The sequence below is a fragment of the Manacus candei genome, unplaced genomic scaffold (assembly GCF_025592945.1).
Source record: "Manacus candei isolate 608988 ecotype Guabito, Panama unplaced genomic scaffold, ASM2559294v1 h1tg000014l, whole genome shotgun sequence".
Taxonomy (NCBI): Eukaryota; Metazoa; Chordata; class Aves; order Passeriformes; family Pipridae; genus Manacus; species Manacus candei.
This window is the reverse complement of record NW_026138062.1, coordinates 56,735,396-56,751,157: the sequence shown is the minus strand read 5'-3', so window position 1 is coordinate 56,751,157 and position 15,762 is coordinate 56,735,396. Positions and strand designations below refer to the sequence as shown.

At 45.5% G+C, this 15,762-nt stretch overlaps 1 protein-coding gene across 4 annotated transcripts in view; it reads left to right on the top strand.

The window, feature by feature from the left end:
- Positions 1-15,762, top strand: part of VANGL1 (VANGL planar cell polarity protein 1) — a 48,406-nt gene that overhangs the window by 13,901 nt on the left and 18,743 nt on the right. For all 4 annotated transcript variants that reach the window (XM_051779659.1, XM_051779661.1, XM_051779658.1 and 1 more), the window contains exon 4: positions 797-1,404. In XM_051779659.1, the coding sequence (XP_051635619.1) occupies positions 797-1,404 (608 nt within the window). The remainder of the gene's footprint in view (positions 1-796; positions 1,405-15,762) is intronic.

The following is a 15,762-nucleotide window of genomic DNA, read 5'->3' as shown; positions in this document are numbered from 1 at the left end:
TAATTGTAATCTGAAACTTGCCTATGTGGTGACTGTGTTTCAGGTAAGCTTCTTTGTGGATAAGTGGCGTCTGACAATGTCCTGGATTGTAATACCAGAGCTACTTGGCAGTCTAGGATCCTCTAAACTTAAAAGCCCTGTACCTGAAAATATCCTTTGTAATTTGTTGGTTTAACTAAACTTTTATTACATTGTCAGCTATTGAGGGCAGTACTATTGTAGAGGAGAATAAAAGACAGTGAAGTGGAGGAACTTGCTGGAGGTGTGGTTGCTTCTGTTACGGATGGAAGAATAATGTGTGAACATGTTTTTGATTGTGTAACAACAACAACTGGCTTGAAACACTGAAATGAAAATTTCCCTTCCAGGTGCTTTTGTGGTGCACTTGCACTGCAGAATTTGTGGGCTGGAAGAATGCTAGTCCTTGCCCTGGACATGGGAACTGATGATTACTACAGTTTCCAAGATTTATATCATGTTACTTGTTAAGCATGCTGGAAGAGGAACCTCTGGGGTACAGTGAGTGGCACAGGAAGCTGAGCTACCTGCTCTACAGTTAGGGGTTTTTAACACCTAATGTTTATAGTCACTGGTTTGGGCAGGATGCTGTTGTTTCCAAACCTTTGCTAATTGTCAGAGTTGATTATCCAATATATTGAAGGTGTTGATTTTGCTATATATTTTTTCTGGGACTTAAGGCTGTCATAGCAATCATTCCAGGCAAGAAAAATGGAACACCTGGAAAGAGTAGCCTGATTGTTTCAATGTTATTTTTATTTATCTCTTCCTCCCTCAGGATGACAACTGGGGTGAGACCACGACAGCAATCACAGGCACCTCTGAGCACAGTATTTCCCAGGAGGACATTGCCCGGATCAGTAAGGATCTGGAAGACAGCGTTGGGTTGGACTGCAAACGTTACCTGGGCTTAACAGTGGCAGCTGTTCTCGGACTCCTAGTCTTCCTTACCCCCATTGCCTTCATTCTGTTACCCCAGATCCTGTGGCGAGATGATCTGGAGCCATGTGGTACTGTCTGTGAGGGACTGTTCATCTCTGTGGCATTTAAACTCCTCATTCTTCTGATTGGGACCTGGGCTCTTTTTTTTCGCCAACCCAAGGCAGATCTACCAAGGGTGTTCGTGTTTCGGGCCCTTCTGCTGGTCCTCATATTCCTCTTTGTGTTTTCCTACTGGCTCTTTTACGGCGTTCGCATCTTGGACTCGAAGGACACCAACTACCAAGGAATCGTGCAGTACGCGGTGTCTTTGGTGGATGCTCTGCTCTTCATTCACTACCTGGCCATTGTGCTGCTGGAGCTGCGGCAGCTGCAGCCCATGTTCACTGTCAAGGTGGTTCGGTCAACGGACGGAGAGTCGCGATACTACAGCCTGGGACACCTGAGGTAGGTACAAGCCCTTGAGGTCCAGCGTCGTAGATAAGTGTGACTGTGCTGCAGCACAAAGCAGCAACTGCTTCTGAGTATGTGGTATCGCTGGTTTCTGAATCTTCCCCTAGAAGAGTCCCTCTGAAGTTACCAAACTGAACTTCTCTTCCCCTCTTTGAGTGTGGGAGAGGTGGTCCTCACTTCAGAGGAGTCCTGTGCGTTTCTGTAAGTGAAAAGAGTTGATGTCACGACCTTAGGGTGGTCATTTGGCTACGCCTGATGAGAGCTTCAAAATCCTTCTCTGGGCTTCTTACCCTGTCTCCTTATTGGAGGGAAGTGGAGAGCTGTGAGTCTGGCTTGTGCTTTTTGGTTGCATGGGCCAGGCTCTGCTTTGAGAGCAGCCCTTCAGGCTGTGCAGACCATAACTCAGAGCCCCCTGACAGCAGGCCAGTCCACGTGGCAGGGGCTGAAGGAAGAAGTAAGTGTCCCTGTGTGAGAAAGCATTCAGCAATCCAACGTGCTGTTGGAAATACCCATTTTCCCTCATTGCCCTTGCAGGCAAGACCCTTGCAAGGAATCTATTTAAAGGTCCCTTGGGTCAGGTCAAATGTGGTTGTTTGGATCACGTGTGTGCCTTTTGTGGCCAGTTGAAACACTTGTGTTCAGGTGTTTGTGCTTTGAAGCCTGTTACTGTGACAGGCTGCGACTACCCTGAAGGGCTTTTCCAGGTAGCTACCCCATGGGATCTGAAGGCTGCTTCCGGTGACTGGGGGCTCTTTCCCTGCTTTTAAGACTGACAGTGTTTTACAGTTTTGTGTTGGCTTGAGGTAAATAGTGTTTAGTTCTGTTAAAGCAGTTGCTTTGATGCCGCCAAAGTCTCCCAGCAGTTCAGGCATTTAGCAGTAGTATTTTTAATGAGTACTGGGACACATGCGGATGCTTTTTTTGGCAGTACTGTGCTGCTCCTGGCTTGGTTTTGTAGCATGATGCTCTTTTTGTCATTAGGTATGGATCAGTTTGCTGGGTCAGATGTATCTGGGACTGTCTGGGAGCTGTGCAATATCTGTAGGTACAAAATATGCATGCCTGCTTCCACCTTCTTGCTGGTTCTAATTCTTCCCTCAGCAATGGTGCAAGAAAGGACAGTGTCTCAATCTTCTTAGTTCCTGTGTCCTCTGAAGCACTCCAGAAATCTCTTAGTTCCTGTGTCCTCTGAAGCTGAGCTCTGAAGATGATTCCCCAGACTGTATGTGCACTTCAACATCTGTTCTGCTTATCCTGTCCAGACCCCTATGGCATGCGTTTCTGTGGCAGATGAAGAGATTAGCATCTGCTGGTTTAAGTGGATGTAGAGATAGTCTCCTGCAGCCATTAGCTTAGCAATGGAATTGCTTTGAAGCAGATTTAGTGGTTGAAGCTCAAGTCTGGGAGCTGACTCCTGGATATTGTTTCTAGCTTAATGGAAGAACTCGAGGCCTTTTCGATGAACTAGGTCTGGACTCTGCTGTATTTTCCTTCTCTGTAAAATGTGAAGGAGTGCTCCTCTTCTGTAATGGAAGTGCTCCCACTGATTTAATAAAAGGTGGCTTTCAGGATTTCAAAAAAATAAACTAATATTTGATTTTCTTGTGAAATCATTTATTTCTTTTTAATTTAATTCCTCTGTGGTAAGTGATCCAGCATAGCTTTTAAGACCAGGAAGATGGAGAGATGACTGTCAAAGAGTTCCTCTGTGCCACAGCTTTGTGCCTTGAGGTGTGATGAGGCAATTGTCTCACAAGTGAACTCTGCAGAGAAAGCTCAGTATGTGTATGTATATACCTATATACACACACACAGTGTGCAGGTTTGGTTTGAGAGACTTCGCTGGTTGCTTGGTGGTAAATTGTGGGTTTGTGCTAGAGGAATTGAGATCCAATGCCTGCCAAAGTCTGCATGTCTAGCTTGCCATCGTGGAGGCAAAGAATTTGCTTGAGAGTCAAGGCCTAAATATTTAATAGCATGTGTGTTAGAAACAATATTCTGTCCAATTTTCTCTTTGCAGAAAGGCTTTTGAAATGTTTTGGGTGCTGCTAGGGCAGCAAAGAGATGTAAAACCTAGGGTGAAATCTGAGATGTCTGAAAAGTGGTAACTTCTCATTTGTTGGCCAGCTGATTTCAGTTGTGTTTGGTATATTGAATCCAAGCCATGCAGCACAGAGATGCTTCAGTGTCTTGTGTTATGGAAGAGGCTCGTCAAACGTGTCTGATAGTGGTAAACTAGTGTTGCTTTTCCCTTAGTTTCTGACAAATCAGTATAATGTGTATTGACGTGTGTTTTGAAGCCTGCATGTCTTTCCATTTCTACTGATGCAAAGGTAAAACTGTAGATATGATCAGTGGCCAAGGGTCTCCCAGCTTAGGGAGAGTTCGTTCTCTCTCCTACTCCCACTACAAGTGTGTTACTTGTGTGTAAATGGTAAGAGCTTCTGATCTTGATACAGAGTGTGGCTTGGATGTGACAAACTCTGTAAGAATTGAATGTAATTGGTATCTCCTTCAGCTTCTAAAGTCTTGGGATTGTGAGATGTTTATATGAAACATGAAAAATATGTGAACTTTTGAACATCTTTGCAGCATATTGCAGAGTTTCTGTGAAAGTCTTGACGTGCTTGTTGTTGAAATGTCAGTCAAGGTCACAAGGGGCTACCTTGTGCCTCTGTTTGAGTCTCTGGCTGAGGCGTGGGGCTGAAATGGTGTGGAAAGTGTGGAAACACACAAGAACAGTTTGGATTTCAGGAAGACTGGAGAAGCAGCTTTGTGGCTGTGATAGAGAGGTGGTTCGAACTGTCATTAGAGTTAGAAATAGGCATATACCACTTGTTGCTGCCTTTGGGCTCTCTTAGCTACCATGCATGCTTGCCTCATTCCAGCATTTTTGATGGGGTCTTGGAGAGGTCCTGAGCTGCCACATGGAAGGAAGAAGCATGCTTTAACAGGTACAGCAGTCTGACTGTGTCCTGAAATCAAAACCTTTTGTCTCTTCATGCTCTCAAATATCTTAGAAGTTTTGTTCAGTGACAATCCATGGAGTTTGCCTTCCTCAGCATCCAGCATGCTCTGAAGAATCTGGTGGTAAGAAGAGTCTTGAGCTATCTTATCTTGTTCAGTGTTGCTTCTTGGAGTAGCTCTGTTTTGTTGGTTTGTTGTTTTTTGGGGTTTTTTTTGGACAGGAAAATTGTTGATATCAACCTTTTTAATCCAAGATGGAAGCTTTCCAATTCTAGATCTTTTCTGATGAGGCAGAGGGAGCTGCTGTGGAAGTATGAGGAGAGCATGCTTTCTGGGGGAGAAGGAAAGAAAACAATAGCTCAGCCGCCCTTCTGGCAAACTGTGTTTTTGTGAGGCAGGGTACAGACAGGATTTTCCACCCTTCCTGGCTCCAAATGCAGTAAAAAAACTTGAAAGTGCTGAGTTAGGTATTCCACTCCACCCCCGAGGGCCCTGAGTCCAGGAGGGTAAGCATGTTTGGGAGTAGTTCCCCAAATTCATATTATAATCAGCCTATTAATAGGCTGGCTTGGTCCCACCCCCAGCACTTTGGCTGTAACTTTTCTTCTGGGAGACTTGACTGCCAAAATGATCGTTCCCTTTGGCATCGATTCAGGAGCTCGGAGGGGGAGTTAAAAATTAAATAGGAGTCCCAATGAGTGTGGTGCCAAGTCTCAGCTCACTGACTGCTTTGCTGCTCCTGGTAGGAAGGGTTGTCATGCAGGGCAAATGCTTTATGGTAGTATGTATGGATAAAGAGCAGGGAGCAGCAGTATATATTCAAGAAAGGTCAAGCCTGGGAAAATGCAAGAAGTTGGGTGAGAATGCTGTCTTGAGACTTTTGAAAGCAACAACAAAGGGAAACAAAGGTGGGGGAGCACAACAGCAGATAACTTTTCAGTTGAAAGGCTGATAGTTTTGCAGGCTGAGGCCTGGATTTGCAGCTGAGGCTTCAGTTTGTCCCTACAGATAGGGACTCTGATGATGCCTGTCATCCACAGTTCAGTAGTTGTCTGTATGGCTCAGAAGCTATGTAGGAAGGATTTTGCTGGAGAAAACCCTCCTTTTTCTAGTTAGGGTGCTAAACGTATTCCTTTCCTCTCCAGTGAAAACTCTTTCCCCACCCTAGAGCTTTGCTAGTCTAGACAGCTCAAGAAAATGAATGGCTTGTAACACGTGGTAATTACTGATCTTACACGTTTCTGAAAGTTGGGCTACAGTACAGTCTTGATTTTCTGAGGTTAGAGATGTCTGAGAGTGGGTCCTTCTCCCTTTTGTTCATCCTTGCAGCAGGGATATGAGAAACAGGGCCGTGAGAGTTCACCTTGTCTGGGGCTGTATAAAGTGCTGAGAGCTTTGTTCGGTCTGCTTTGCTGTCGTGGTTTGAACCCAGCTGGCAAATAAGCACCACTCAGCTGCTCAGTCACACCCCCCCACACTGTACGATGGGGACTAGAATCAGAAAAGAATGTAAAACCTGTGGGTTGAGATAAGAACAGTTTAATAACTTAAGTAATGTAAAATATAATACTAATTATATTATGAAAAAATAAAACAGTTGTAATGAAGAGGGGGGAGACAGAAATAAAACCCAAGAAAGGTAAGTGATGTACAATACAGTTGCTCTCTACCCGCTGACTGCTGCCCAACCTATTCCTGAGCAGCAATCTGTGGCTCCTGGCCAGTTCCTCCCAGTTGATATGATGTTTTATGGTATGAAATATCCCTTTGGCCGGTTTGGGTCAGCTGTCCTGGCTATGCTCACTCCCAGTTTCTTTTGCAACTCCTCACTGACTGGCAGAGCATGGGAAAATGAAAAGTCCTTGACTTAATGTAAGCACTACTTAGCAACAACCAAAACATCGTGGTACTAGGAGGAAAATTAACTCCATCCCAGAGAAAACCAGGACACTGTCCTCCTTTCTGGCATGGGCTTGCCTTTTATGAACCAGCTGATGGGGAAGCCTCTGTATGCCTTTGGAGTCAGAGTATAGCTTTTGCAGATGTCTGTGAGCTGGTTGATGCTCTGTCAATCTAATCGAGAGAAACTTAGTACTCAGAAATAGCAGTTCTGTATGGTAAAAGTATTCTTGAGAATTCCTTGTACCCCTGTTACCCATCTCCATTTGTGTGGATGTTTGCTGAACTGTGATTTAAAAATCCAGGAAAGGAGCAGCTGCTTCCTCAAATCATGTACCTGTCTGAAAAGCCTGTACCTTCCCTGCAGGAACTGTCAATACCTTATTGAGAAACCTAGTGGCTTGCACACACTCACAAAAGGAAGTAGATGCAGACATGTTCTGTGGAAGGGGAACGCATTCAGCCTGTCTCCCTGCTGAACTGGAGGCAGCAGTGTAGCTGTTTCTTAGATGGTGCATGAGCCCTTATCCTTAATACAAACCAGAGCTGAAACAGAATTGCATGGTGGAAGGTGACGCCACTTTCGACTCAGCTCCTTTGGGTTTTATCTGTTGAACTCGTTGCTTAGAAAACTATGATCTCTAGGCTGTCAGTATTTACTGATTTAATCTGATGAGTGCTCTCTTGTCAGTGTCCTTTGGTGCCCCTGGGACTGGGTTCACTAGTGAGGGAGTGTGTGGAGGGCTAAGGAGTAGCAATAAGCTTCTCTATACTCCGGCCTGCATTTGTAAGCCTCTGATCTTGTTGCTCAAATATGCCCCCATATATCCAGAATGAATTTTTTCTAAATGAAGAGCACAGGGTCAACATTTGAACTTCACAGAGTGCTCTTGCCTGGAGTTGTGTCATGCTGTCCTAAAATCTTCCTATTGCTCAAAAGGAAAACTTCCATGGAATATAGACACCTTTTTATTCTGCTTCTAGTGTGGAAATATATCAGCCTACCTGTGGGTTTAGGTCGCTGGATCTCTTCCCTGAGGCAAGAGCTGCTGAAATCTTGCTGTTTTCTGCTGAAGGAAGTTCATAATGTGTGTCTAATTGCATTGGTCATTCATAGTGTGACTGATCCCCTACATACACTGTTTCCAGTAGGGCAGTCAGAAGTGGGATTGCAGAAGAAGCACACTAGTGCAGTGCTGGACCTGCCCAGCTAAATCCTGCTGGAGGCACTCAGGGCTCATCCTTCTACCCTGTGTGCTGTTTGGTTGGTCTGTGTTCCCAAGGACCGGAGGAATTACACTGACTCACCTTTCTCTTTGGGGTTTCTTCAACCCTCATCATCCTTCATAGTGATACACACTGATGAAAGAGATTGAGCTGATGAGTTTTTATGTCGTTCTGTAGCAAAACATCTTATTAACTGCCCTGCTGCCTTGATTACAGGAGCTTGCTACAACAGCATGTTCCACTGCCTTTGCAGAGCAGCTCTGTCGCCGGAGCGTTCAGCCCGTGTGAAATTATTGTTCCCAAATACATTTTCTCTGTTCTGAAATCAGTTCATGGTGTCCTGATGCAAATTTGTGTGTCCTCGCCCATCACCAAATGCACTGAGCACCAGCATTGATTAGTCTCCGGTCCCAAGAAGTTCTGGGACAGCCAGCTAAATGGGTGTTAATTGCATCTGCAGGTGTGAAGTTCCTGAAGTAATGAGGGGTCTCCTCCAGAGCAGCTTCTTTACCACTGAGAGGTGTCAGACTGGTGTCCCCCAAGCCAGTGTCTTCTCAGCAGCACTTCACATAATTGGGTGTTTACAACCACATTTTTGCAACTCATCACCTCTGCATCTGGGCTGCTTCTCCGTGCTCCCACTCCTGATCTTGCAGAACTCTGTTCACAGTTGTGTGGCATTGGCAGTTGAGGCTTTAGCGCCTTTGAAAACACCCTTTGCCATAGCCATGGAGTAGGGAAGGAAGGTCTGACTTGCAGATGAACTAGTAATGACTTAATGGGAAGAGACTTCCAACCACATTCTTAACCATTTTTAGTCACAGGCCATACCTTTCTTCCCTGCCTGTGTCTGCTGCCTCGCCTCTGGAGGATAGTGCTGCAGAGAGCAGGTCATCTGATTGCTCTAGCCATGAGGGTACCTGGAATTGCAGAAGGGATTTTCCAGTAGCCTCTGAAAAAAATGTGTGCTGTTCCTTGCTGAGTAGGGAGCAGTCTCCTTTGATGTTCCAGATGAGTTATGGCAATGGTGCCTTGTTCTGTTTTACAAGGGTCTGTTTGGTGGCGTATGGGGTGTGTTGCCAGCAAAATTCAGCTAAGACTTATTGCTTGGGTCAGAGTAACACCTCATTAAGAGGGTGCTTGTTTGTAACAGAAGTGAACAGCAAGTTCCAGGAATGCCAGGTACTCCTCATTAGAGGTGAGGGGAAAGTCTAGGATGTGCATGTATCTGACCACATGCACAACTCGTCTGGGAGTTTCTGATGTGGTAAAGTCTGTCTCCAAAGCCTGGGAGGACTCTGCTTTTCTGAAAGGAGCATGTTTTTCTAGCCTCTTACCTTTTAGCATGCACTTTTCAGAAGATTTTACATATGGCTTTACACATGGAGCTGCTCTTTGTGTTGATAAAGGCGAGAGAGCTCAGAGAAATGAAGTGCCCACTGTCATCTTTCTACCCTTCTCTCCTACCTTCCTTGATCTTGGTCTTTGATCACCCCGTGCACCCCTTGTGCACATAGCACCTCTCCTCTCCTTTTCATGAGGAGGAGCATTGAGTTGAGTATACTAGACCACAGCCCAGGTACCAGTTGTATCTGTGCTCCTGCAGATGCATCAGGCAGCAAGGGCAAGTGGTGCCGGCTGATCGTTATACCCTGGAGCGGTCTCACATTTTTGGAATACTTAATACTTTAAAAGTTCACAAACCTACTTGTAAGTGAAGTGCTCACTGTCAATTATTAATCCACCTGGCTAGTTTGATATTAATTGCTCCCCAGAAAGGAGCTGCTAGGCTTTATCCTTCTGAAAGAGATGGTGCAGGGGAAATGCCATTGGGTTCATCTGCAGAGATTTCCTTTCTTGTTGGTTTGTCTTTCAAAATCAACACTGCCCAGAACTACAAGAACTCCAGCCTACCCTGCACTTTAAGGGTTTGTCGTGGAATTTCTATTCCCCTGCTGTCCATGCCCTCCAAAGTGCCTGTGTGTACCACCCACAGAGACAGATGGTCTCCCTAAGCTGCTGAACAAATTTTGCGACCATGAAGGTACTTTTATCTTCAAATGCTGCAAAAAAAAAATAAAAATCCACCCCCTCAACCTTTGACATCTGTTTCTTGTGGTGAATGATGAAATATTCTGCAAAGAAGTGAGCTGTGTGCCCTTTGGGGGAAAGGAGTAGGCTCGCTTTTTGTTAAAAGGGCAAGGACTTGTGAATTTACAGTTCTCATCTAAGCACAACCAAGTAATATCCAAGAAAACTGGAAGCTAATACTTGACCCTACCCTGAAGGAATAAGGAGGAGTTAATAGGGACCAATGTGGTAGTAAAAGAGTATTTTTTTATCATTTGTTTATTTATGGCTACAAAACTGAGGGCAATATTTTCACTAATATCTGGATTCCCCCTCCAGCACATGGTTCTGTTAAATGAACTTCTGTACTTAAATTTCCTTTGCGCAGTTTAGGTCAAGTGGGGACATCAGCCTACAGAGCTATTCCTTGGTTGACAGCAGAACAGACCCCTGGCACAGCACTAAGGACCTCGGCTGTGGTTTGGGGGCTGCAGGCTGCTGGCTCTGGCTTGTGCTCTTGAGGCCCTAGTAGAGGTTCATCTGCATCCATGTTGGGGCTCAGTTTTTGATCTCAGATTGGAGTAGCAGATCATGTCCCTGTGGCCTCAGTGCTGTTTGTGGGGTTACTGAGTGCTGCTTGTAAAATGAGGTGGCTCTTGCTTGTGCAAAGCTTGCTGGGGTGGAGCTTTGTGGGGCATGCCCTGTGGTTTGGGGGATCTGTGCAGGGGGAACTGAGCTGTATTTTGGGAGCTGATGTTCCTTTATGTGCAAAGGACTGTTAGTGGCTAACATTGATGCTGCCTCTTGAGGCCTGTCTGCATAGGCTTGCAAGAGAATAACATTCCGAGGTGTTTCGAGAGAAATCCTAGAACAAGTTAAAGCTGCTCTATTGACTCAAATGACAACCTCATTCAAAGTTAATCCCATCCCCTGCTGGGGGTCAAGTAAGAGGTGGTCCTCTTTCCTGAGAGAACACCATACCAGGCTGCTGTGGGAACAAGGGCTAAATACTGATATTTTGTGGCAGCAGCATCCAGATATAAAGTCCTGTTACAGCACTGAAGTTTTGCTGCCTGTAGAAGCTTTGAACACTTTCTTTCTCTTGTTTCCTTGGAATTAAAGTTGTATTTCTTAGCTTTCACCTAAAAAAATCCCAAACCATCAACCAACCCCTTCTCCCCCTCTCAAAAAAAAACCTAGTAACAAAAAGCCCCACCCTTAGTTACTTCATAACTATTAATGTAGCTTAAAGAATGCTTTGGCTAAACACTGGCCTTATTTGATGCGTGAACAGGCTTTAAACTATCTTTTGAAAATGCAGACTCTTATGAACTTGCCATACCTGCCAGTTCCTGCATATTTTTTTTTCCTATTTGAGGCTCAGACTAATCAGAGTCATAGCATGCATGTATGTTGGGAAGAGGAAATGCATTGCTGTCATGGATTATGCTGCTCCCAGAACCTGGAGATGGTAATCCAGGGTATCATGTATTGCCAACTTCTGCAGAGTTCCTAGGTGCTTGAGCGGGGCACGAGCTCGAGCTGGAAGCTGATGGGTTCCCTGCAGCTCAGGGCTCGGAGAGTGTCTGGTATTTCATCCCTTGTGTCTGCACCGAGTGCCCGTCTCACTCTTGCATGCAGGGTAAACTCTTGGTCTTGCTCCTAACTCCTGTGTTCAGAGGGTAAAGCACACCTCGTTGTCACCCTGTCCCCTCAGCTGGTTTGAAACTCCTTAAATCCTAAGTATAACCTCATATGTGTAGAAACTTTTGAAAGAGGTTACACCTCCCTCAGAAATAGTACACCCCTCAATTACATAAGTGTTTGATCATAGTTCCACATCACTTCTTAAACTAATGCTGCTACTGCAAAAAAAAAAATCCTGTCAACAACCTGATCCTTCCTCACTCCTCCCAATGAAATCTTGTCTAGTTGCACAGGGATCTGAATGATGGAACTGGTAATTTATATCTCTGTTATCTATGTAGCTTTATAGTTTTGTGTGTGTATTTTTCTTCCTGGGTTATGTTGCCTGGCTTAATTTCTGCAGTCTTTCTAACTGTCCTTCTGGTGCTTAAGAGTTACGAAGGTCTGTGGTGACAGAGGAGAGGTGTTACGGGGGTGAGGGAACCCTCTCATGGCAGAGATGGTTTTTCTACAACTGCTTCTTTACAACTACTTGAAAGGAGGTTGTAGCAAGGGTGGGAGTCAGCCTCTTCTCCCAGGCAACTAGGGACAGGATGAGGGGACATAACTTCAGGCTGTGTCAGGGAAGATTCAGGTTGGACATCAGGAGGAATTTCTTCATGGAAAGGGTTGTCGATCATTGGAATGGACTGCCCAGGAAGGTGGTGGAGTCACCATCCCTGGAGGTGTTCAAGAAATGACTGGATATGGCATTTAGTGCTGTGGTTTAGTTGACACGGTGGTGAAAATGTTGGACTCAATGATATCAGAGGGTGTTTCCAACCTAAATGATTCTGTGATTCTGTTTCACAGAAAGCAGTCATACTGCTGCCTGCATGAAGGCAGCAGTGCCCATGAGTTGCAGCAGCCTGCAGGAGCACTCCTTTGTGGTGCAGAGCTCTGTCTTCATAAGTGTGCTCCTCTGCTGAGCTTGGGGAAAGGAGAGCCTCCAGTCCTTGCTTCTCCTCCCCTATCCAGCTGATCTACAAGGGACCAGCCGTGGCTCAAGCATGAAGGATAGGTCTTGGGCACCCCAGGACATGTCTCTGAAGATTCAGAGCTGGACAACGTGTACCAAATGGATGGCAGCTTATTGCTGTGGGCTTGGTGTATCTCCAGCTGTGAGACTGGATTCTCTAAATTATTGTCTTGAGCCATGCAGATCTTGTTCCACAAGGCTCCTTGGCCTCAATAGTCTGCACAACTGTGGCGATGTTAAACGTAAGATTGACTTCAGAAGTGTCCCTGACTCCTTCAATTTGGTTACGGGTCTGCGTTGAGTTGGGAGCAGACAAGTGGATCCTCTTGGACTGCTGGTAGCTGGATGCAACACCCGCAGATTCCTTGTCTGTGCTCTGACACCCGTGTCTTTCTGGTGTGCATGTGTCCACCATGCTGTGCAGGTTTGTGGGGACAGCTCAGCAGCAGCTTCTTCTCATCTTTTCACTTAAGTTGTCCACTTTGTACTCTCACTGCTCCGGTTCCCAAACTGCCAGTTTGCTCAATAGATGAAGGAAACCTTTCACAGCTTTGGTTTCACTTTAGTGTAAGCAGACAGTAGTTGGTGGTTTTATTTTGGTTGTTTGGATTTTTTTCTTTCTTCTTATAAATAAGCAAGTTAGTATTCTCACTAGCTCCCCCAAGGGTACCCTGACACTTTGCAAAACCAAGTCATGGAGGCAAATGCTTGCTGTGCTAGCAGTGCACTTGGAAAGCCCCTTTCTGAGTTCTAGCTCGTGGATCCAATAGCTGCTGCTCTCCAGGTCTGACTGAACATACTAGTGGCTCCTGAGGGTGGTGGGTTGGGCTTGAGGTGTGGATGTCTGGCCAGGTGTTGTTTTGGTTCAGTGTCTGGGACATGGCAGGTACATGGCCAGGCACAGGCAGCTCCTTTGCTCTCATCTTTCTTGTCTGTGTTACAGCAGACCCTGGGGCAATGAGATGCTGGTAGCAAGTGCTCACTTTCTGTGTGATGAGAAGGTAACCTGTTTGAATGTGCTGTATGTGTTCAAAGGGCAGTGGGTGTCTCTAGTTTTGAGAGCTGTTGAGGCATCTGCATGTGGTTATTGGTGTCTGAGGAACTGATTAAAATCCAGCTCAAGTTGTGAGTGCCTGAAAGCTGCTGTTGTGCACTGGCTAATACATGAGCTATACCATTTGGATTTAGTGGTTCTGCAAGGTATCTGTGTGGTGAGTAAGTACTTGGCAATACCTCCCCACATACACAGTTCCCCCTGGGGAGGTGGTCTTGGTGTAAGAGGATGCGGGTGGTTTGCTTTGGAGCCTGTTCTCCTGGCAGCAGCTTCCTCAGCCTTCTGGGGGAGAAGTTTGTTGCACCGTGTGTTTAGGCTTTCACAAGCTGCTCTTTCAGATGCGGCTCCTGAAGCTGCTTTTGTTGTAGATTCACATACCCATCCCAGCGGGTGGGCTGAGGCAATTGGTGCAACGGACCTCTACCACAAGTTAACAAACTCCCCTTTGCTATTCCATGAGGGGCTGGAAGGCTGGTTACCTAGGCTGACCCATTGCAATAAGGCATCCTAGAATTGTATGCAGCGATCCTGGAAAGAAGCTTAGGCTCAGCAAGGGCTTTAATCTTTCTTTTCTTGAGAAGAGAGTCCCCTGCCTTCCATAGGAAGCTCTTCTGGTGCTCCAGAACCTCCATTGTTTCTAAAGCTCATCTTAGACTATTGCAGCTTATTCCATTTTCTATCTGTTGAATATGATGTTGGAGGTAATAAGTGTCCTTGTGATCTTTGCTTCCCTCAGTACTGTATACTGGGAAATGAAATGTTCACTCTCTTACTGAGGAAGATAAGTGTGGTGCTGTCACAGCATCTGACCTCAACACAGCGGCTGCCCTTTCCTGGTAAGTCATATGATTGGACCTTTTGGACCACTCTTCAAGTGAGGATTGTGCTCTCCTCCTCTTCCTCCTCACTATATGTTACCAGTGGTGTCTTGGGGTTTTTTTGCTAGTCAGTTATACTAGCTATCACCTTCAGCTGTTGGAAGTGGAAGCAAGGGCAAGTGTGGCTGTTGGGAAAGCATTCATCAGAATTTGAAGTCATACCAATAAAGGTGACTCGGGAAAACATTCAACCTGTGTACTGGTACCCTAAAGACCAGTTAACTTCCTGAAGTATCAGGCTTGGAAGTTTCTCCGAAGGAGAATTGCAGTGGGAGCATGCCTGTGGGTTTACTGGGGTTTTATAGCTGCTTGCTAAAACTTAGTGCTCTGTACTTCTGTAGCAGCATCATCTTAGTACTGGCCAGGGAATACTTTTATAGGGTTCTTCAGGAAGGCTTAAATAAGTAGCTTGTTTGGGTTGTATGATGTAAAGGAGTTGATTTCCCCCCAAACCCCAATTTTGGTCATACCCTCCTATAAAATCCTCTTTTTTAAAAAAAAATATATCTTCTCATCCAAATTAAAAGATTCAAATGTAAAAGCTACGTGAGTAGTAGACTTGGAGTCTTTCTTTTTCACCCATATTGGAGGGTTTTGGCTAGGCTGCTTTTGAGGAAAACAGACAAAAAAAAACCCAACCTGAAAATGAATCCTACTCTCCTCCTCTCATTCAGAAAATTTGTATGTTGAAATTCCTTCTACATCAGCAGTGAGCTATTGTATCACTCAGCTGGTGTGTTGGTTCTGGGTTTTGTCTTGCAGAACATGAGACTTGTCATGGGGTATATGTTGAAGAGCACTGTGTTATGGACAGCACAGGGCAGAAAAGGGGAGATCTACAGCTAGAACCTGGGCTGGTGCTCTCTTTAAATTTCCAGCATTCTTGTGACAGTTGTTCAGATGTCCACTCTTGGAGACAGATGAGGACACACTTTAAATTCCTGTTCTTTTATTTTCATGTTTTTGAAAAAGGCCAAAAGGAGAGAGAACAGTTGGAGACTGGTCACTGCAAAGCTGTGGGACAAACCTGGTGTCTGTTTTGGTTCTATAGAAACTGTGCCATTACTGGATGGATGTTCACTTCCTTGGGGGCAGCAGATGTGCTGCCATCACAGTGACAACCTGTTACTATGCCAAGGTTTCCTTCCCTTCCCTCATAAAGGCTTGACCTTGCGAATTCTTCTCCCTGCCTCACCAAATGCCAGAAGTATCTAAAACAAACTTGCTGTGTCCTGATGCCTGTTCCAGAGAGGGTGAGGATTGTGCTTGCCTGTCTTAGCCAAGTGGAGACTTCAGTTGTGGTTGTCTGACAAGAAAATGTGGTTTTCCTGTTCCTAAGGGCTGCGGTCCTGTTCTCTTGAGTGCACCAAACTGAAATGCTGTTGTAGTTACAACGATCAAAAGGCATTTCTCTGCTCTGCTTGTTTGGCCGCAGCTGCCGAAGAAATTCCTTGTCTTGGCATCTCTGCTGAGATCTGACTGTGGCTCTGTTTACTAGAGAGGACAAAACTGTAGCTAAGGCATTGGTGCTACTGTCAGCACTGCATAGTGCTTCTGCATGACCTTGGTCCTCTCAGGAGCCTCACTCCAAG